The 21,996-nt window shown below is 31.5% G+C and overlaps 2 protein-coding genes and 1 long non-coding RNA gene across 9 annotated transcripts; all 3 read right to left on the bottom strand.

Annotated features, from left to right (window-relative positions):
* Positions 1–1,454: 1,454 nt before the first annotated feature.
* LOC124821695 (uncharacterized) lies at positions 1,455–2,112 on the bottom strand. The gene is made up of 2 exons (XR_007027487.2): positions 1,835–2,112; positions 1,455–1,711 (listed from the first exon to the last, which is right to left on the bottom strand). It is a non-coding gene; the product is annotated as an uncharacterized LOC124821695 (long non-coding RNA).
* A 607-nt stretch (positions 2,113–2,719) lies between these two features.
* Positions 2,720–8,032, bottom strand: LOC124821698 (receptor-like serine/threonine-protein kinase NCRK). 7 transcript variants are annotated; one of them, XM_088093448.1, is made up of 11 exons: positions 7,944–8,032; positions 7,282–7,377; positions 6,801–6,880; positions 6,488–6,598; positions 5,831–5,944; positions 5,207–5,449; positions 4,842–5,083; positions 4,437–4,733; positions 3,931–4,164; positions 3,483–3,713; positions 2,720–3,305 (listed from the first exon to the last, which is right to left on the bottom strand). In XM_088093448.1, the coding sequence occupies exons 2-11, from the start codon at positions 7,308–7,310 to the stop codon at positions 3,045–3,047; spliced, it is 1,842 nt and encodes a 613-aa protein (XP_087949574.1). In that variant the 5' UTR covers positions 7,311–7,377; positions 7,944–8,032; the 3' UTR covers positions 2,720–3,044. The 7 variants fall into 7 exon arrangements, with proteins under 7 accessions (XP_087949574.1, XP_047149578.1, XP_087949572.1 ...); XM_047293622.2 differs by having other exon boundaries at positions 7,226–7,377; positions 7,944–7,958; XM_088093446.1 differs by lacking the exon at positions 7,944–8,032 and adding an exon at positions 7,589–7,915.
* A 3,041-nt stretch (positions 8,033–11,073) lies between these two features.
* LOC124821691 (E3 ubiquitin-protein ligase WAV3-like) lies at positions 11,074–15,313 on the bottom strand. The gene is made up of 2 exons (XM_047293613.2): positions 14,884–15,313; positions 11,074–13,316 (listed from the first exon to the last, which is right to left on the bottom strand). Exons 1-2 carry the CDS (start codon positions 15,085–15,087, stop codon positions 11,397–11,399), a joined length of 2,124 nt encoding a protein of 707 aa, XP_047149569.1. The 5' UTR covers positions 15,088–15,313; the 3' UTR covers positions 11,074–11,396.
* Positions 15,314–21,996: the final 6,683 nt, after the last annotated feature.

Genomic DNA, 21,996 nt, shown 5'->3' with positions numbered 1-21,996 from the left:
ATCTAATCCAAGTGGGATAAAACTGTTGGGAATCAAGTGTGAGTTCAATGTTTTGGGTAAAGAGTGGTGTCGATCCCTTATATGGTTGAGCTCATATCTCATTGTGTTTGTATCTCCCTATTGACCTGCTCCTTGCTAGACCCAGTGGTATAAGTGATCTCCTTCTTGATAAACTCAAGAGTGGTATAAGTCATCTCCTCCTTCTTGATAGACCCAACAGTGGTACGAGACTCTTTGGTTGGATAGGGAAAGGTGAATTGCTAACATATTTTAACGTGCGAATGATCCGAGGAAGAGTTGACTGCGTTAGATACGCTGCTATGGAATCTGGACACGTGTTGAATCCTTGTAAGTCTCACGCACTCCCAGACCCAGCTCAGGTTCCCAACATTGCCATAAATGTATCTGAATCACTACTCTCCCACTTTTCACTTTTCTGTTCATTGGAAAATATAAGTGCGGTTAAACGATGTTATATGTGTTCAAAATGAACTGGAAATAAGTTCAATTCCATTTAACAAAAATATATTCAGAAGAGAGAAAAGATGATATATCTAAATTCAATCCTTGCAGAAAGTAAGTCTGAATGTGATAATATGTGATGTTTTATCATTTCTGTGAAAAAAAAACTTAGGTGCAATTTGAAGCAAAATATATAGAATATTTCTATACTTACTAAACACACAAACTCAATCACAAAGATAGTTCTATTATCATAAATATTGTTTAATTTTCATTTAGAGTTTAATGATGTTTTTATAATTAAATCGTGCATAATAATAATTGGCTTTTTTCTGAATCATTTTATCTCTTCAATTTCTCCACATTCAATCGTTTGCACACTACACAAGTTCTCTTTCAAAATGTCCTCTTTCTTTTCATGCCCCTTGATCTATTTCAAAACACTTTCTTCAAATGCTCTCATTTCAACTTCTTTCCAATGTCTTGGAGCCTTTTCATCACGCCTTAAGATCAAGTTTGATGCTTTTTCAACGTTTTTTAGTCCCTTCAGCCTCTTTTTGTTGCATTTGAGCCTCCACAGTGTAGATAAATCACCCCACTTTATCATGTAATAATGAAACTGAGTTTAGTATTGTGCTTTTTAAAAGCTACCCTTCTGGTCAGAACATTAAATAGAATTGCAATTGGTTGTACCTTCCAAAGGGTAGGTGTATCAAATTGTTAGTTAAGCTCAAGTACAGACTGGAACCATGCTGGAAGACTCATCCCAAGGATTTGCAAGATTTTTTATGCACGAGTGTCGTGACCCCACGTGTTTCCATTTCTATCTTCATATATTATAAACAACACTCTCTGCACCAACTGCCATAATCTTGTTCTTGGTATACTCTCATTAATTACATGTTTGGAGGAGCCTTTCCCTCACTCAACCATGCACTTTTTTAAATATAAAGCGATTTTGTAAAGTTATGTATAGTTCATGCACTTATACATGCTCAGAGTTTCATGATCATCGTTGACTCTTATTGTTGGATATATTACAGTAAATAGACTTTGCCTGAAACAAATTTAGTTTATGCCTTCTTACAAAGCAAGTAGCAACATTGTCTCTTGAAAAAGTTAAATACATAGCCAGTAACAATGAAAATCCTAAAGTACATTTTTTGGAGTCTAGAGTGGAGGAGGGCCTGACTCGAAGAGGGGAGGAAAACAGCACCTAAATAGACCGCAGCAGCACAGAAACCATAAGCTGGAAATCATGTAAAACCATTACACTGTCAATTTCACTTTCACATGTTACATTCATATAGTTTAGTTTAATGATTAATATGCAGTTGCAGAACTTAAGCAAAGAGAAATTCAAGTCCCTTACCATGTATCTAAGAATCCTCCTCCATTGGGAGCTGGTCTTAGCAACGGTGTGGTTGGAAGAGGAGGTGGTGGATCCATCACATAAACTATGCATACAAAGGTTACTTCTACGGTTCAATGAATAAGGATGTGGGTTACTTATGTACTAATCCAAGATCCAAACCATACATTCCTCAAGTCACACTCTCATCTACCATTCAAAATCACATATGTTACCTCAGCTAACACATTACCTTTGTCAAGCCAGTCCTAATTTATAAAAGTTGCTCACAAGCGACCATTCCGATTTATTTGACTCAGGACATAGAATGCAGTAATGTACGCAGTGTCCTGGGTTATTTCACCTCTTAAGTAAGCTTTCATCTTTGCATATAAAAGTTCTCATTAGAAAAAATGGGAGGTGAATGTAACTCATATAATACAAATATAACCTAAGAATTCCTTTTGTAGACCTAAGGTGCTCACATTTAATACGTAGGTACAATATATCTTCTCGTTATTACTAAACAGATTATTTTAATTTTACAAAACAATAAATGATAATAAAAAAACTCATAAGAATGTAACCCTCAAAGAAGAAATCTCTGAATTCTACCAAGAATTGACTTATTGAAATATGACATCCTAACAAACCTAAATTTGATGTAATTTATGATGTGTCAATCAACAGGGCAACTACATTTATATAAAAGAAATTCAGCCACTGTAGGTCTTTTGGTTCTTGGTGGGATCTTAAATCATCTGTAAAAATTCCATTCATTTGAACCAACTATGAACTAATTTTTGGTCCCAAGAGTTTTATCACACTTGAAAATCACTGTCCCCTTAGGGATCCAAGCTTGTTGTCAACTGAGCCATAATAAGTTCAATTCAATTAGTTCAAAGGTCGGTGTCAATATGTTTATTGCCAATTACAATTATATGACTGTACAAAACTATCACATTCGAATTCTTCTTCAAATAAAGTACAACCAGAATTACATATCCCTTTTCTGTACAACACTCCATCAAATTCTTTTATGTCATGTATAAAACTATGCACAAGACCCTTTAAAGGAAAGTGAAAAATACATAAATTAGATGAGCATACTCTGAAGAAAAGTGCATCCTCCTAGATATCCCACTGAACCATACACAGTATAGTGTAGTATAAGAGTTGTAACATAGTACACAACATTAATGCATTAGACTTCTTCTGCTCTATGCTTTCATCAAGAGAAATTGGGGTTTGTCATGAAAAATGATTCGAAACGAGGCTCAGTTAAATCTACCATTTCCTCCTCTGATGCATGCCAGTTCTCACCCTTTGGACTAAAGAGGATCAAACTCTCCATATCCCCACTTGAAACTGTATGTGCATCTTTATCTTCATTGCCAACATTAAGATTGTGGTCAACACCTAACGGCAATAAATTACAAGTTGGAAATATACTTGGTGGAGCTTGCCTTTGATTCTCCAAGTCCTCCGGTTCCTTTACATGTCCAGCAAAAGAAAACTCAGGATATTGTTTATTCTTATTACAATGTTTGATTTAAGTGTAACTATCAGACAAGCAAAATATAAAATATACATCACACAGAAGTTCTGAAAATTAAGAAACATGTCCAAACTAGAACACTTAAGTTAAGAACGGAGGACTGTATAGCACCTGAAAAAATCTCACTGGAATGTTTCTTCTCCTTCTAGATCTGTCCGGGGAGATACTGGAAAGAATTTGAACAACTTCAGTCATAGTTGGCCGAGTGTCAGGATCCAACAGCAAGCACTCCTTAGCTAAGTATGCCATTATATGCAGCTCTTCTTCTGGGAAGTTTCCTTTCAACTGTGGATCAGCCAACTCGGTTATTACTCGCCTGCTATCCTTTAAGCGAGGACTTGCCTAAAATAGAATTGATTAAGCACGCTATACAAGAAGTTCAAACTGAAGATGGTGATTATCAATAAACTTAATCGTCCAAGTTGGTGATTGTAAATGGAAAATGAAACTACATGTTAGTATATCTGAGACATTTTACAAAGATCATCCTTCTCATGAAAAATCCTCCAAATAAAGCAAGTTTAAGTTACTGTAATAAGGAATCATTAATTTACAATACCCATATAACAAGACTTTGTTCTTTGCCTGCAGATTTGTGGATGGGTTGCCGACCACTGATAAGCTCAAGAAGAACCACTCCAAAACTGAAGACATCAGACTCAAGAGAGGCTCTCCCAACAATTGCATACTCAGGTGCAAAATAACCAAATGTTCCCTGCATTCTTGCTGGAGAATCTGAACGACTGGGGTGGTCATCAGCTCTCAAGCTTTTAGCCATACCGAGATCAGTTATCTGCAAATTCATTATTTGAATGGACTGTAAAAGGTGCGATCATTTAAGTTGCAGCTTCCACCTACACTTCAGTTACTCTAATTTTTCAGAAAAAGTAGTTCTATGGATTTGAAAAATAAACTTGACAGGCAAAAGATGTGAAAAACCAGTAAAATTAGAATCTGCTTTCGGTATCTTATTACCCTTTTTAAATTCCATTGTCTTTTCTCAAGTAATTACCCATTTGCTAGATAGAGGTTAGAAGTACCATAGAGAACAACCAAGACTCATACTTTTGCTTGCCAATTTTTGTCCAGAAGAATGTTTGTTGATTTGACATCTCTGTGCAGAATTCTAGGAGCAGCTGCTTCATGAAGATACTCCAAGCCCCTTGCAGCTCCTAATGCAATTCTAACTCGAGTTGACCAGTCCATTTTCTTTCCAAAAACTCCGTCTAAGCGGTCCCTCAAATTTCCATTAGTCATGTATTCAAACACTAGCAACCTTTGAACATTTTTTCCTTTTAGTTCTGAGCAGTATCCCACTAATGGCACCAGATGACAATGATGAAGTCTAGACAATAGTTCAATCTAAACAAACCAAAAAACTTGTTTTAGGCTCATCCTTTTTTTATGGGACACTGTAATTTAACGTGACAAAGACCAATCATAGAAAACAGAAGCAAAATTAGGCACAACCTCTGTAAAAAATTCAGAGTCTGCCTCAGGCCCTCTTTGATCTTTCAGTCTCTTGACTGCCACATTACTGCCATCTTTCAGCCGACCACGGTATACATAACTGCTTCCACCTAGTCCAGTTAGATTGGAAGTTGAAAAGTTTTCGGTGGCATTTTCCAGTTCAGCAAATGAAAATTGAATAATATTTCCATAAAAGGTTTGTCTTTGGCTACCAAACAACAAAGAGGACTTCTGAAAGCATCCTAAAAAAGAAGAGGACAATTACGAACGAAAATATAATGGCAAAAAATATTGGACAGTGTAAAACAAATAACATTTAAACTGATATATAGACTCCAACAACAGTGAACACAAAACTGGGTTACCTGTAATATGACTAACAGGCGAAGAAGTCTTATGACTGAATAAGTTGGTGGTGCTACTGTAACTTGTTTCTTTATCTGATGAGATCATTGGTGATTGAATAGAACATCTCTCCCTTCGGCAGACCTGACATACAACCGAGGCAAGAAATGCAATAGTTGTGCATGTAGCACATACTGATAGAATAACTACTACAATCTTGCTCGAAATTTGCTTCTTTGAACCAAGTGGCATCCTGAGAGATCCTGCAGAACACTCAAATGATCTGAGAAAAAGCCATTGAGTTTGTGCAATGTACAGGTTAGACCATCATCAATAAGAACAAAGAAACACTGAAGAGAAAATCATTCTTCAAAGTAAGAATTCGTGCGCTATGGAAACCCTGTTTTAAATCTTCATAATTGATAGTTGAAAAGGGCTTTAAAGCAATCTCAAAATCTTGTGGTTTTGGAAGTTTCCACAGTAGTCCACAATATAAACCAATTCTAATTTTTGCATATGGAGGTATGCATTTTTGTTCTTTGCATAAGAATAACCGATTTAGCATAGTCCATCAAACTCAGTTATAGAAACCAAAAATCAGTAAACAAAAGAGATGGAAGACAAAGAGGGAGAAAATAAAATACCCCATGTGCAATTGCAGGCATCAAAACAGTTAAGGTTATGGCCATCTGCTGACACTTCAGGAAACCCATTCGAATCACATAAGCATGTCCATATGGATGCACTCTGTTCAGCATCTACATGGAAGGTAAAGCAGTTACCAAACAATATTCAGAATGTGACCACAAAGTCTCCCTCTTTCTCCTAAAATAGTGAGTCTATACTGCACTCTTGTCATAACATAAGCATATAAACTAATAACTACCAACTCCCTATTTCACTCAAGTGGTGAAGACGTAGACCATTCCTTAAGCATATCATCAACAATGGTTGAGTAGAGTTCTTTCCATGTTAGAGTACCCATGTTTTAAGCTTTATATTTTACAACATTACATTGGGAGAATGAGGCTTGGCCTTTACCTACTTGCACGTTTTACTCAATTTGTCTTTGGCAATTTCCTTGAATTCTGTCTTCCATAAATACAAGCTGAAATTTATTAGTAAAGGAAACCTTTATGAATTTAAGTGAATCCTAGTTAGCAGGAATCTTCTGCAAAAATACATTTCACTACCTAATATCTCAAGCTAAATACTCAACTGAAGAAGATAGAAGACCATAGAAGGGGAGAGGGGTTCAAAAAGCTTGTGTTCGTTGTGCCAATGAAAAATAATCGTTATACCTGAATGACAATCACATGATTTGGAACAATTAGCACGAGAGTATGTATGGTTCCCTTGTAATAAAGAGCATCTACATTTCCACTTGTTTGGTCCAGTATCAGAAAGTTCATCTGTAGGTAAAAAACAAAGGGTGAAAAAGAGAAAAACAGAATGTATAACGGTTCACTTGGATTCAATCTATGACTGAGAGGAAAATTGAAAAGCTTAAATCTTATTTAAGCAGGCAAGCACCTAATTATAAGTACACATGGAATACTAATGGTGACAGCTGGAAGGTCAAATACTAAATGTATCATAAAAGGTGATACTGACCACAAAATGAATGCTGAATACAGAGCAAGCTAATAACTAGAGCCACAGCAACATTTAATTGAGGCTTCATCAATTCCAACCTATACAAAAAAAGGAGAGGAACCTTTTACACAAATCTTGAGGTAGAATTTCCCTCATGCTAAGAGTGCAGTATGAACCAAGATAAATTCATGAGAAGCTGAAGCACCATGATGCTACATGTTGACATGGATAGATAGATATATAGATTGAGAGAGAGAGAGATTTACCCCATTAATGTTTCTAATTTCAAGGTATGAATACACAAGAGCTATGTTAGTTTCAATCTTAGGACTAAATACCACCAATCCATAACATTTGTATATGTTAAGGGTTCAAAATTTGACACCGACCCGCACCCTCAAACAATACAAAAAGTGTATCTAAGTAACTTCAAAAGCATATACCAGTCCTTCACCATCAAGAACTTATCATGATCTTGAATATTTGTACTGGAACTTACTTTTCCATTGTGTGTGTATGAAATAGCATCAATGGGTGAACCTGTTAAAGGAGATAAACTTAATCTTCAAATTCTCTTGCTGGTTCCAATCATCATCTGTGATCAAATCAGATAAAAAAAGGCAGGCAATTCAGAAACAAGCAACAGTAGCAAAAGCCTTTGAGTCTCATATACCCATATGCTACAGCAAAAAATGAATGACTATCATTTCATATTGAATAAAAAGATGTGAACTTCCTATCTGATCTCAATATTTGTGGGCCGTGTATGAAATAAGTAAAAAAGTAGTAAGAAAGAAGAAATGAACGTTTAGCCGACAAAACGCCTCGCAGTTGAGGTTATCCTATCCACCCAAGTACTGAAAAATCAAAGATGAAGTGACCCTAGTTGGGACTAGATTAACTAAGTAGCATAGTAAAGTTACAATAGATTGAAGATCAGGATAACGCGAATCCATATTTGAATATCAATCCACAACTGATATATGTCTAAACATAACACGTTCAATTGAAGAAGGACTCATGCAAAATCAACCGATGGACTGTTACGTCATGCAATAAATATAGACAGTGAACTGCAAGAAACTCCCTTTGCGGATGGTTTGAGAATTAGCCTCCAAAATGGTATTTAACTCTTGAAAACAGAATGAACTTGACAATTACCAAAATAGCAACACGTCCTTGTTAACTCCACCAGCAAACTCTAGTTGAGTATCAGGAGTTTCCTCTGAAAGTGTAGTGACAAAAGGTAAAAGTTTGAAGTTGTTTTAGAAAAATCATGTTGAAGTAAGAAAGTCAAAGCAAGGCTGGTGCATCTACCAAAGTCTGTGATGAGCGAGTGCTACTTTCACTGTAGGAGTGCAATTATGATTATCATCATCACTCTCAAAGGCTTCGATAAAACTTAGTCCACTCCGTTAATAGTGGGGTCATAATAAAATTTCATTTGATAACAGACATTGCAATAATGGGCTGAAGTAAAGAAAAACAGGTTAATTTTTACAGAAAATGGTAGGGAATTCGTCTTTTTCCAAGCTGCATGTTTAATGTTTCCATCATCTAACTTCTTGTTCACTTTCACTTCCATGAATGGAAAAAATAAATTATTAACTCCTCAGCTATCAATGCAGTATACACAGATTATAAATGATATTGAGAACTAAGAAAGAGAATGGCTGAACAGAAAATGGCACCAAATAGAGATCTGCTCCAATGGGGTTATCCTTTTAGAACTTGATCAACACAAAAAATGGAAACAAAGTGAGTCTTGGAAAAGTATCACCTCTTGGAAAGCGACCCTTTTGCTTACCGACAGGGACCCTTTAACGCCTTCCTATTATGTTGATTTTAACTAAAATGAAACCATATGCTCCTTATTGAACATATTTCCGAGGTCAATAATCACGAAAACATACAAGGTAACAAGCAGACATCATCGTTGCGTTATGTTTACATCATTTCTTTTTATTGGTGTAACATTATGTGTGAAAATGTGTACGTAACTAATTATCTAAGGCCTTTGTCAATTGTCTTCACTGGTTTATTCCATGAGAAAAACTGAGAATAGGAAAATCATATATATGAAAGGAATTCCTTTCATTTAAACTATGTGCTTAATCATAAATGTTTCAGCTCGAATAGAAAATTATCACCAAATACATATAAGTAATTATTTTCAATTTTAAGTAATATAAAAATCACATGCGACACATAAAAAACAATGGTAGCTGGTGTAATATAGCTAACTAAATTTCCATTGCAAATGCTCTTGAGGAGGAACTTTAATAAAATTATATACATTATGATATGATAGAACTATTTTTAATGTATTTTATCGTTGAAACATGTAAATACATAAATAAATTTATTTCGTTTTACGACTCAGCCTTAATTAACACTTAACCTTAGTTTAACTTATCTCCAATGTTGAGTTGATATTAAAGAGCAAGTCTTTGTTCGGATGTGAGGACAAAAATTTAGAAAGTAAACAACGAAAAACAAATGCAAAGTAAAGTTATTTAATTAAAATGAAAGATAGTACAAATATAGAATAGAAAATAGAAAATATATAGGTATAGGCATTTGATTTAAAGAAAAATATTATAATTATTAAAAAAATTACATTTTCCCCTTTTTTGTTAGTAATCTCTTTTGTAGTTTTGTTTGGCAATTGTAAAGACAAAAATGGATTAAATTAATCAATTATGTTTATTAATATTACAAAATCTTATTTGACATTAACAAAAGATAAATTTAGTATTAAAAAATATTTAACCAATTTTAATTTAAAAACAACCATGATTATATCAGCAGTAAAAAAATCTGAAAAAAGATGACGGCTAATAAATTTTAATTAAAATTAAGCTGATAGATCTAACGATCTGCTTGTCTGTCGCTTGGGACCCATTTCTGATTAATTGCGGAGAATTTCTTCTCTATTCCATATTTTCAAAAATTCCGATTATATCTTTGTTGAAATTAATAGAGAAAAAGATAGTTTAAGATTTTTTATTTACTTTAATTATAGCTTTGGATTGTAAAATATGTAGATATTTAGATTACATTTGGAATTCAAAATATTAATTTTATACATGCAATATAAATTTAATTAGCAAATTTATATTTTTAGATTATACAATCTGTAAATTTATATTTTAAATTACATAATCTGTAATTTAAATTTAGATTATATAATTTATAATACAAATTTAGAAAAAAAATGTAAATTACATTCTAAATTATATAGTTTATAATATAAATTTATAATTTGAATTGTATAATCTGTAATACAAATTTAAAATAAAACTTGGATTACAAATTATATTTTAGATTATACACTTTATAATATTAAGGTGTTACTCTCTCCACCACTCCAAGTGTTTCTGTACTTCTTCATTATTTTCTTTTATTCTAAAAATACTCTACACCTCCCTATTATTTTCTTTTATTCCAAAAATACTTTTATAAACTTAAAAGTTAGATGCAAATACAAAATAATAAACATAATAATATTAATAGTAAATAATATATTATTATTATTATATACTAACTTTATAATGACGAAAGAACTAAATAAATTTCAAATCTTTAACAAATAACTTTTCTTTTATAAATATTAAATGTAAAAAAAAACACATATATAAACATTTTTCTAGAATTTTGGAACAAAATTTTACCATTTATTAAGTAATTTGAAGAAAAAAAATATATCTATTAATGTGGAGAGAGAGAAAGATTGTTAAATATAGTGGGGAGGTGTAAGGTATATTTGGAATAAAAAAAAATAGTGAAAAAATGTAAAATATTTTTGGAATAAAAAAAATAATTGAGAGATGAAGGAACACTTGGGGTGGTGGAGGGAGCAACACCCCTCTCCTCTCCCTTCTCCATTCCTTTGTGAAAATACAAGTCCACATCAGTACAATCAAGGTAATAAAAAAATATTGGGCTACTATTCTCACCCCCTTTTTAAGTACACATCAAAAATTCATTTTCATTCGTCCCATTTTTTAAATAGAAAATGCTCACTTTGCCCTTTCTGTTTTATAATTCATTCAACCTTCAAAACATTCATATTATCCTTACCAAAATTGAGAGATCAGGAAAATTGTAATATTAAGTTCTATCCGTGAATTGTTTCTTGAAATGCAATTATTAATTCATGGTCATACGATGAAGGTGGAAGAAGGAACTTATCTTTTGGTGTCAACTAGGAGTGAAAAGGATTTATATATTACATAATGACATGTAATAAACAAATTTTGAAGCCTGTAAAACCATTGATACATCGAGAGAAGGAAAAGCTAGAGAAGTAATACCATAAAAAAGAATAAGAAGTATATTCAATCAGAAGTATACCATATATGTAACTCCATGAAGAAATTCTCACGAATTATCCCCACTGTTACGTTGCTATATATACCCCCACTTCTCCTAAACATGTACAATTCAACTAAAAGCAAAAAATTGTGCATAAAAGGAACTCATTCCATTCCACTTTCCATAATTCCAGCCACCTTACCAAAACCATAAGGGAAAGAAAAAAGGTAAAAGAAGAAACTTAAAAGATCTCCACAGGTATTAAGGTTTCTGAGTAGAAAATTGAAATACGCATTACTATTTTCTGCCCTGGTGCCTGCTAGAAGAGGATCTAGCAGGTTTGAGGAGATTTACAGGTTCAGGCCTCAAATTTTGAGAACGTGAAACCATGTCTACCATGGAAGGGGTTCGGTATGCATTGAGAGAACTGCTGTTGTCTGTAGAGTCTCCTCGTGCAGTTGCCCTTTGCCCTGAATGAGCACTCAATCCTGAGAGAACATAAGCCCTTCCAGAATACTCATACACACGTTGGTTTGCCATCCTTCCCTGCATTTCCTTTAGTTCAGCAGAAAGAGCAATACATAGTTCATCACCAGCTTTGGCAGAGATGGTGCCAGACATCACCTCCTGACATCTCTGTAGAACTTCAACAGCAGCAGTCAAATCCCCACATTCTGCACTAACTCTAGCCTCAGCCATTGACTTAGCAGCTCGAAGCCTGTTTTTCTGCCTGTCTACTTCCATCGATTCAACTACATCTCTAGCTACATCAGGTCTCTCAATCTTTACTTCATTTTTTACTCCCATACCCTTCATTGCTTTTGTGATGGGATCCCTATAAACACCTCTAACTACCACCAGAGGCATCTCATCACTGGACTTCTCCACCGGAACATTCACTGTCACCAAAAAGTCTCTTTCTTCTTCAGCATACAGTTCTCCTACCTTGATAGTTGCCTTTTTTGCACTGTCACTCAGGCTAAATTGGTAACTTCCTGCTTTTACTGCACCAAATTGGAGACGGGGGTGAACACACTGAACTTCTACCTGTAATTCCTGAACCACCACACTCAATAGTCCCCCAATACACTGTGCAAATGCATCCTGAATCACATCCTCATCTTCAATGAAGGAAAAAGTACCCCCAGAGATCTCAGAGATTGTGTGCATTGCTGTAGCATCATGGTCAACACCAAAGCCAAATGCATGCACGGGTATGTGCTGGGCCATAAAACTGCTCCGATGCAGGGAGTCTGGGACAAGAGACCCGTAATCGGCTCTAAGATTGAGCCTGCTACTGTTTATGGACGAATCCTGTCCGTCGGAGAGCAGTATGATACTGCCAACTGGGTTCTTCCACCTGCTGTCAGCAAACACTTTGGCACCTTTCATCAAGCCTTCTTCAATGCTTGTCGCACCACCCGCAACCAATGAATTAACTGCCTGCAGTGCCTCAAGTTTTCCAGCATCGGTCATCCTCCGAAGAGGAAAGACGCGCCAGGCTGTGGAAGAGAAGGCAATCACAGAAAGCCTGTCTGATGAACTCAGATTCTCTATGACAAACCCCATAGCTCGTTTTAGTAGTGCAATCTTTGTGCCTGACATGCTACCACTCACATCAAGAACCGTGACTAGGTCAATTGGAGCACGAGAATTTAGTAATGATAAATATGATGATGATGGTGATGAAGATTCAGTATTGTTTTCGGGTCTCCCTGAACGAGGAGGAGCTTTGAGATTAATTAATACAGCAAAGTGATCATGAGAATCCGTCTTTGCAACAGCTGAAAATTCAGGATATGTTCTGATCTCCATTGGGTCTATTGCATTGTAATCAGCCTCGTTGAAATCATCGGTAACTGAAGCTTCTTGAACCAAGACTTCATCATCATCATCAAAGATATCCGGTTCAGTAACATCATTAGAATATGCATGTTGTGGTCCTGTATCAGCTTGTGGGGAAGGAAACCTCCCTGTAAGAGTTGTCCACGAATAATTTTGCGATGAATTTACTCGGTTGATCTCATGGGAGACCTTTGAAGAACGACTCTGAAAAGGAACCTCTTTCCATTTTGCTCTGCAAACGGGGCAAATCCGGTTCCCGTGTTTCACATTGGATGTGATGCATTGGAAATGAAATGAGTGAGAACATTCTGCAGTAAATATGGCATGTCCCTGCCCTGGTTTCACGGAATTCAGGCAAATTGCACATGTCCCCTGCAGATAATGCAGAACAAAATGTAACCGAAGGTGATATCAAACAAGACTCTACAAACCTTCCTTAAAACCAAGATGGAGAAAGGAAAATAAACATGTTGATATCATCTAAAAAACAACACAAAATATGGTTGAGACTTAGCAACATCCGAACACTTCTTCACCACGTAAATCTCACAATCTAGTAAAAACATTGTCAGCAATGCAATTTGATAACACTTCTCATAACAAAGTGATTATGAATATACCTAATCATTAATCATGGTTGGAGGGGAAAAACTGGAAAAAGGGTATAGTTGAAAAGCATATAGGAGATTTGACCAACAATTTTGAAGGGTAAAAACAGAAAGCACGTCAGGGTTTAACAGAAGTATTTGTAATTTTTATTAAACTATTTAAATTTTCTAAAAATCATATTATTAAAATTTGCATTATTATCATTTACTGGTTTTAAAATCCACGAATCTGAGCAATGTCTCGATAAAGTATATAAGTATTCATAAATAAATGCAAAATTTGGAAAAGTCGCTATTAAATTATTTTGCCTAACTCTACCCGTTCTGTTTGGATCCACCCAGATCCACTACTACGACTAGTGCATAGAAAAATGAATAAAATGCTACCCATCTTCACAACAAGAGACGACAGTTACTATTTTGTTGCCTAATTACCAAAAATCGAAGATTCCCGTGAAAATCAACAATACTGTAAAAAGCTCATTTTTTAATCTAAAAAGTCAGCGTTAGACGTTCCTAAGGGCGAACGCAAATTGAAACTCCAATATTGAACTTTTCGAAAAATATAAAAGGCATCAAAATAAGAAGCAATCAAAGAAGATTTGGTCATTCATTGCTCCAGTGCGTGTTTTTTCTTAATTAGCAGCTGAGATTTTCACAATCAACGATTAAGGGGTGTTTGACTCTTCATATTCATGGCACTTAAAAAAGAAAGAAGTTGAATGAGTGAAAACAATACGAAAAGAGTTTAAAGGCAGCAAATTCAACACAACCCTTTTACCATATTGGTTTATAGGTTGTCATCGTCTTTTTTAACGTCATACTATTAAAGTTAACACAAATAAGAAAAATAAGAAAAATAAGAAAAATAAGAAAACAAGATACAACCTATTATGTGTACAGGGTCTCTTAAATTTATTGTGTGGATCCAAATAATTTTCGAACATGCATTTGTCCTTAGAGGTACTACACATGGAAAATGAGATAAAAACAACACCAAAGCAATGAATAATAAATCGTTTGTTTATACTTCGATTAATTTAGCCAAATACAAAGGCCAAAAAATTTATAAAAATAATATCAGTGATTAGTAGCAGATATCTATGTCAATATACTATAAACATTTGGTGTAATTTCCTCTGCAATCCCAGAATGCTAAATTGAAACAGAAAAAATAAAAAGAAATGCAATGAATGAACAACGACGAAAGTAGAAAAAAACAACACTAATCCGAATCTACAACATGCAAAACAGGAAATTTAAAAGATGGGTCGGAAAAAAGACTCCAACTTTCCCTGTGAAGATGGAAAAGGTTAAAGGGCAATGCTAACCTTGGAGGATTTGGACTTAGATCTGGAGAGGCGGGGACTGGATGTGGAGGTGGGGGAGGCGGAGGAGCGGTGTTCGGGTGAGGGGAAAAAGCGGTCGGAGAAGGAGGTGGCACAGGGGAGAGAGGAGTTGTCGATGGTTCTAGGAACTTGAACACACTTGTTGATCCCAATGGCAAGCTTGACTTTTCTCCATCTGCTTTCCATTTTGATCGAAAAGGGTGTAAGAAAAAAAGGGTGTGATGTTGAAGCAGTGATGAGAGAGTGTAAGGGAGAGAAAAGGGGGTATTTGAATGGGTGTGAGCATTGGAATGCGAAGAGGAAAATAACTGAGGGAGTTAGTTACGAAGAAATTAAGAGAGAGATTATGGTGGTAACCGAACAAGAATGGAGAGAGGAATGAGGAAAGTTTGTTTGTTCAAACGTTGCAGAATTGTAGCAACTCGGTAACTAAATCTGAACGAGTTATGTTACTATGTTAACAAAATTATTACATGCAAAATCTTATGCATCTTTGTGTTTTATTCTGTTTTAAAATATTGCAAAAACTGTTTCTACATTACAGACAGATATTTGTAGATAAATATATAATTCATTTAATGTTTCTGTTTTAAAACGTTTCATCTATTTAATGAATTTACTACTAATTTAATAATAGATTTAAATTTAATGACACTCCATTCTTTAGTGCCTTCATAAATAGAATAACTATTGGTATTTTAACTGTAAAATATGTGTGGAGGGTTTTTTTCTTACAGATTGTCAATGAATACTTCGTAGCTTTGATAACTAATTTATATTACAAAACTGTGATAATATTTTTTTCTTCTAATTATATTTCTTATTTACAAAATTCAAATTCAATACTTTTATTTAAAATATTTTAATTTGATTTCATAAAAAAATGACTGCTTATTACTCAATTTGATCTTTATGTTTTTTAACAGTTTCAATATTTTTAAATAGAGACCATTTCATCTAACATTTTAAAAGTAATACACAACAAACTACATAACATTATTAATACAATAATATTTTTCTATATTAGATAAGCAACCTTGTTTAGAAATGTATACTTTGAATGAGAAAAAAATAATGAAAATAATATTTTGAAGATTAATCTGTAGAATTACTTATAACTTCTGAAACTAAGTTACATTCACTATTATACATGAAATAAATATTTGAATACATATATTTTTAGAGTATCTTAGGTGGGCGATTAGGATTTATTCTTCTTTTATATTTTAATTTATTTATATAATTAGTATTTTTAAAGTTATAAGAAAAATATTATTACTTTTTTAACTATAATTTGTAAATTATCTTCTTAACAATGAAATCTCTTTGTATATGTAATATAGACATAGTATATTTAAACAATATTTTAACACATTTGTTTTTGTCTTTTTAAAGTGACATCAAATCTATTTAATTTAATCATCAAACTTAAGACAAAATCAAATATTTTATTCAATATATAATTCTTTATTTTAGTTATTCACAATATCAATTTTAGTTATATTTAAAATGTCTTATAGAGCCTCTCAACAAAATGGCAAGTTGAGAAAACATAGATATGTTGTTGAATTTGGCCTAACCTTGTTTGCATAAGTCAAAATGTCCCTACACTACTATTGGAAAGTCTTCTCAACTGTTGTTTACTTAATCAATAGACTACCATCATTAATAAATTCAAATAAGAAAGAACTTCTAACTATGAAAATTTGAAACATTTTTTGTTGTCTGTTATCCTTATCTTAAACTGTATAATCAAAGTAAGCTTCAGTTTCATACAACTAGGTTTGTACTTCTTGGTGTAATTCACACAAAGGATACAAATGCATTAACTCTCATGAGAAAATTTTCACACAAGAATTTCATGAAGATTTCTTTGACACAAGAAATTCTTTAAAAGAATTAACTGAACCTATGTCAGTTGTGTTTTGTAATTACTATACAAGTATCACTATCAATAATACTCTTGAACCAGACAACAATACTATAAGTCATAAGGAAGAAATCATAGGTGATAGTCTTGTCAACACTGGTACAAATGAAGGAGATCTTGGTGAATCTTTTACTAATAATGATACATAAAGAGAAAGTTAAGAAGAAGGTTCAACATCAGTAGAGTTAGTAGAAAACAACTGTTAAACTAAAACTAAAAGCAATCAACCCAATACCAATACTCACTAGATGGTAATCAGAAGCAAAGTTGGAATTTACAAGCCTAAGCAACCATATATAGGATTGATAGAGGTTGGTGAAGATGACAAAGAACCAGTAAATGTTAAGGAAGTCATAATTAAGCCAGAATGGAAAGAAGCCATGCACATTGAATTAAAGGCTCTAATGTCTAATCAAACTTGGACATTAGTGTCATTCAAGGGTCAAAAAAGTATCATAGACTCAAAATGGATCTTCAAAACCAAGTATAAAGCAAATGGTTCAATCGAAAGAAGAAAAATAAGACTTATTGCAAAAGGTTTCCAGCAAACAACAGGCATAAAATTTGTGAAAATTTCATTCTTGTTGTCAAGTCTAGCTCTATCATAATTATATTAGCCATTAAGTACATTTCAATTGGGATGTTAGGCAATTTGACATAAACAATGTCTTCCTAAATGGAAATTTAAAGGAAACAACTTTTATGCATTAACCAGAAGGTTACACAGACTTAAGCAAACTAGATTATACATGTAGATTTTCCAAGGCCATATATGGTTTGAAGCAGACACCAAGAGCTTGGTTTGATAGACTAAGAAATACTCTTCTAAGTTGGGGTTTCCAAAACACCAAAAAGTGATTCTTCTATATTCATAAAGCCCTCAAATGATATTGACATATTATTCTTATGCAGATTGAACAACTAGTACTAATGACAAAAAATCAATGGCAGGACCATGTGCGTTTCTTGAAGAAACTCTTGTTTTCTGGTCTTCAAGAAAACAAAAGGTAGTGTCATGATCAAGCACAAAATCAGAATACAAAACCCTGACTGACCTTGCAGTTGAAGTAGCTTGGATTAGATCTATGCTGACGAAACTAAAACTATATATCAATGCTCAAAAAACCAATTATGTGATATGATAATCTAAGTACCAAGTCAATTGATTTTAATCCAGGTATGCACGCACTATCTAAACACATTGAGATAGATGTGCACTACATGTGTGATTAAGTCCTACAAAATGAAGTAACTGTGCCCTATGTTCCTAAATCAAATTGCAAACTATTTAACTAAATCTCTCACTCGTACAAGATTCAACTTGTTAAAAAACAAATTTGATATGACCATGTTACCACCTCTTGTTTGAGAAGGAGTGTTAAACAAAATTCAATATTCTATCATTTATTACTCTTGATTTTAGCTATTTACAACATCTATTTTTATTTATTGTGTAATCATTACAGTAATTAATGTAATCATTCATAGCATCAAATAATAATTATTTTTATTAACACAATTATTAATTATTATTTATTATACATTATTTTTTGTACTTCTTTATTATGATATTTAAACACATACATAATCAATACAAATTAGATAATTTAATACATTTTTCTATCAATGAGATGTCAAATATTTATACTGGATCATTATTATTAGACTAAAATTGAATTAACTACTAATAGTCACTTTATTAATCAAATAAAACTTATGTATTAAGATTATATATGTTAAAAATATTTAATTATAATAGTTAAATTAATTCAGGAAATATAAGATGTAAATAAAATATTATAAAAATGTTGATTTTATAAGATCTTACTATCAAACAAAAAACAAAAAATTTAAAAAATGAGGTGATTTACTAAAAATAAAATAAGACCTTTGTCTTAAAGTTTCATATTACTCTTCAAGACCATCTTAATTTAACTTAACAATGTATTGTCTAAATACCACTTTCAGATCCATTTTTAAAACAACACATCCATTGTCACTTAACTCATCCAAATAAAAGTTAATTTTATGCACATTGCTAAGAAACTATCATAAAAACTAATTTAAGTACTGTGTGTAATTATTTAACCGTGAAATCAGTTTACTATATTGTTATAGTAAATCAAATTACTTTATAAATCACATTTAGAAAATTCAATAAATATTATATCTAATATTATGTAATGTGTTAAAAAGGTAAAATAAAATAAAGCTCAATTTAAATTTAAAATAACGATGCAGAGAAGTTTAAGTTGATTTAAATTTAAAAATAATAAAACATAGTCATCAAGATAATACTTTTTCAAATAATTTAATATGTTAAAACTTAATATATAAAATGAAATCTAATTTGAAATTAAAAAAAAGACTGCATATAAATATACTCTATATGTATATTCTATTTTTGAATAACGATATATGCACTGAAAATTTGATACGTAGACATTTAAACTTTAATCCAAAACTACTCTTTTTTTTAATGCTTCTTAATTTATATTTTATAATGTATTTTGGTGTTTACAATATCTAAATATTTTATAATAGTTTAATTGGTATTTTATATCTGTCTTACCCACCTCATTGCGTTCATTAATAAACCCACGAAAAAGGCACGTGGGTCTGTTCCCTTCCCTTTTTAATTTAATTCGAAAATACAAGTCAAGACAACAGAATATATAAATTCAAAAGATAAATATTTTCAATAAAGAAGATACATGTTTAATAAATGCTAAAGTTTAGTTAAATTTACGATAACTTATTGTGAGACTTATATTCAGTATAAAAATATAAATATATGACAGCAATAATAGAGTTACTAACATGGAAAAGTGGCAACTATCTACATTTTATGTATTTATTTTTATTCAATAAAATAAAATTTTCATATTTACGTAATTAATTATTGTTTTATGTCGATGATTTAATTTTTCTTTGTTATTATATAAATATAATTTATTAAAATTTGTATATTGATTAGAAATAAGATTAATTTATAAAATTATAATTTTTTTAAATTGATTTAAAAAAATTAAGTTAGGTTTAAATTTTATTTCTTAATTTTATTACTTTCTTGATTATGAATATTTCTCTTTATTAAATTTGTGTTTCAATTAAAAAAAATTAATATTTGTGACAAAAGTTAAGAAATGTTACATGGATATGAATTATGGATTTTCTTTTATGTTAGTTAAGAACAACAGCAAAAGATTTAAGTTATAGAAATAATGTTGATAAATACATCACTCTTATCAATATATAATTGAAGAAAAATAACTTTAAAATATAAATATTGATATATTTATGTAGAGAAAAATGAAAGAAAAAATCATTTCGGAAAAACATTATCTAATATTACCATTTCTATCATTTTAAGAAAAAGAATATTGTTAATGAAAATAACTTTTTGATTATAAACTTTTTTTCCAACTCATCTACTTCATACGATAAACGAAGTTGTTTTGATTGAATAAAAGAAAATGAAAAATCAGGATTTTTTTTTTTACCGTAGATGTGATTGGTATGATAAAATAATTTTGATTGTATATTAATATATTTATAAAATAATTTGTATAATAAAATTTTAAAAATAATTTATTGCGAAAAATTGTAATTAAAGTTAAATTCAGATTTAAATTAAAATATAAATTATAATCATAATTTTAATAAAAAATTAAATTTCATAATAAAAAAAATATTAAAATATATTATCAAACTAAATAAATACATTTTATTTTATTTATTATTTTTATTGTTTATTTTATATAATAATAAAATATATTTATAAATAGTTAATTATTATATCTTACATTTGAATTGAAAATATATAATAAAATTAATTTAAAATTCCAGTAATTAAATTTAATTTTTTGAACCATGTTTCCTTTCAAAAAAACTTCAACAATACAAGAAAAAGTTCAAAAAAAAATAAAAAAGTAATGATTTTTTGTGTTCTAATATTTTTTAATGTTGTATTCTCAGAAGATATTTTACCACTTGAAACAAGGAGATTGTTAAAGATAAAATGGTGACTGAGATTTGAACTTTAAACTCTAGAAGGAGTAATACTTAATTATTAATTAATTGTGATGGTATTATCTGAATCGAAAAAGGAACAGTGATTAGAATATTAAATTCCTTATACTTTTATTCACTTTACTTAAAAGTGTTTGAATGTAAATGAAAGTTAAGATAAAGAGTAACGGTGTGTATGAAGCATCTGGTTGTGAAAAATAAATGCATTGATAAGAAAATTGAATGGCAGAGTGGGAAAAAAGATGCAGTGATGTAATTTGTTGTGTGCAATGGCAATGACCACATAATGGACAGGGAAACATACACATCCACCCACCAAATTATCTACACCCATTTTCAAGATTATACGTATATATAATTACTTATTTCTTCATTTTGTAATTAGAGTTATCTTAAATTGTTTAATTTTGTAAATATTACATTATATTTTAATTTTATTGTTTGAATAAATTATTTTAACTACTACTAAATAAAAAATAGTCACAAATAAATTTAATAATGTCAACCAAAAAAATAACTAGAAATTAATATAAAGAATATGATTAACAACTCCTTAAATTTAATAAGACAAATTTTAGAAGAAGTTTTAAGAGTGTTTACCTTGTCTTAAATCCCAAAACAAAAACAACTAACTTTCCATAATGCATGTTGGCCACCTTTATTTTATAAGAACGGAGGATAAGGGTTATTCAAGAAAAAATAACAGGATAAATCAAGATGTTGAAAGATCTCACAAGACGTTAGGACACTGATAAACCAGAGAGAAGAATTTAAGAAGAAGGCTCATTGTACATATATTTGTTTAAATATATAAAAAATAAAGTTTGAGTTTAATGAAGGTAAACATATATTTTATTTATTTTTCTAGTATATCAAGAAATGCGTTCATGAAAAACTTATCACTGGACTCCAGTAATATACATTATTTGCCAATTCAACCAGGTGTCCTAGACAAAATTTATAACAGTTTTGGAATTCAAGTTTATTATTGATTCAATCATAACTTGCGATTGTGGTTAAATTAATAAATTAAATTTATTATATTATAAAGATAAAATCATGTCAATGATGTTTAAATTGATACTTTCCAGTTCAATAGAGCGAAAATGCATGTTAAAAAATGCCAAAAAGGA

Source organism: Vigna umbellata, chromosome 6, assembly GCF_029865625.1.
Source record: "Vigna umbellata cultivar VRB3 chromosome 6, Vumbellata_1.0, whole genome shotgun sequence".
Lineage (NCBI taxonomy): Eukaryota > Viridiplantae > Streptophyta > Magnoliopsida > Fabales > Fabaceae > Vigna > Vigna umbellata.
Note: the sequence above shows the minus strand (reverse complement) of the source record. Positions and strands in the feature narration are given on the sequence as shown.

Coding starts and splice junctions, on each gene's coding strand:
- LOC124821698 (XM_088093448.1), bottom strand. CDS start 7,310: ATGCTATTTCATACACACACAATGGAAAA. Junction 6,881..7,281: donor CATACACACACAATGGAAAA/GTAAGTTCCAGT, acceptor TTTTTTGTATAG/GTTGGAATTGATGAAGCCTC. Junction 3,714..3,930: donor AACAAAGTCTTGTTATATGG/GTATTGTAAATT, acceptor ATTCTATTTTAG/GCAAGTCCTCGCTTAAAGGA.
- LOC124821691 (XM_047293613.2), bottom strand. CDS start 15,087: ATGGAAAGCAGATGGAGAAAAGTCAAGCTTGCCATTGGGATCAACAAG. Junction 13,317..14,883: donor CTAAGTCCAAATCCTCCAAG/GTTAGCATTGCC, acceptor CATTATCTGCAG/GGGACATGTGCAATTTGCCT.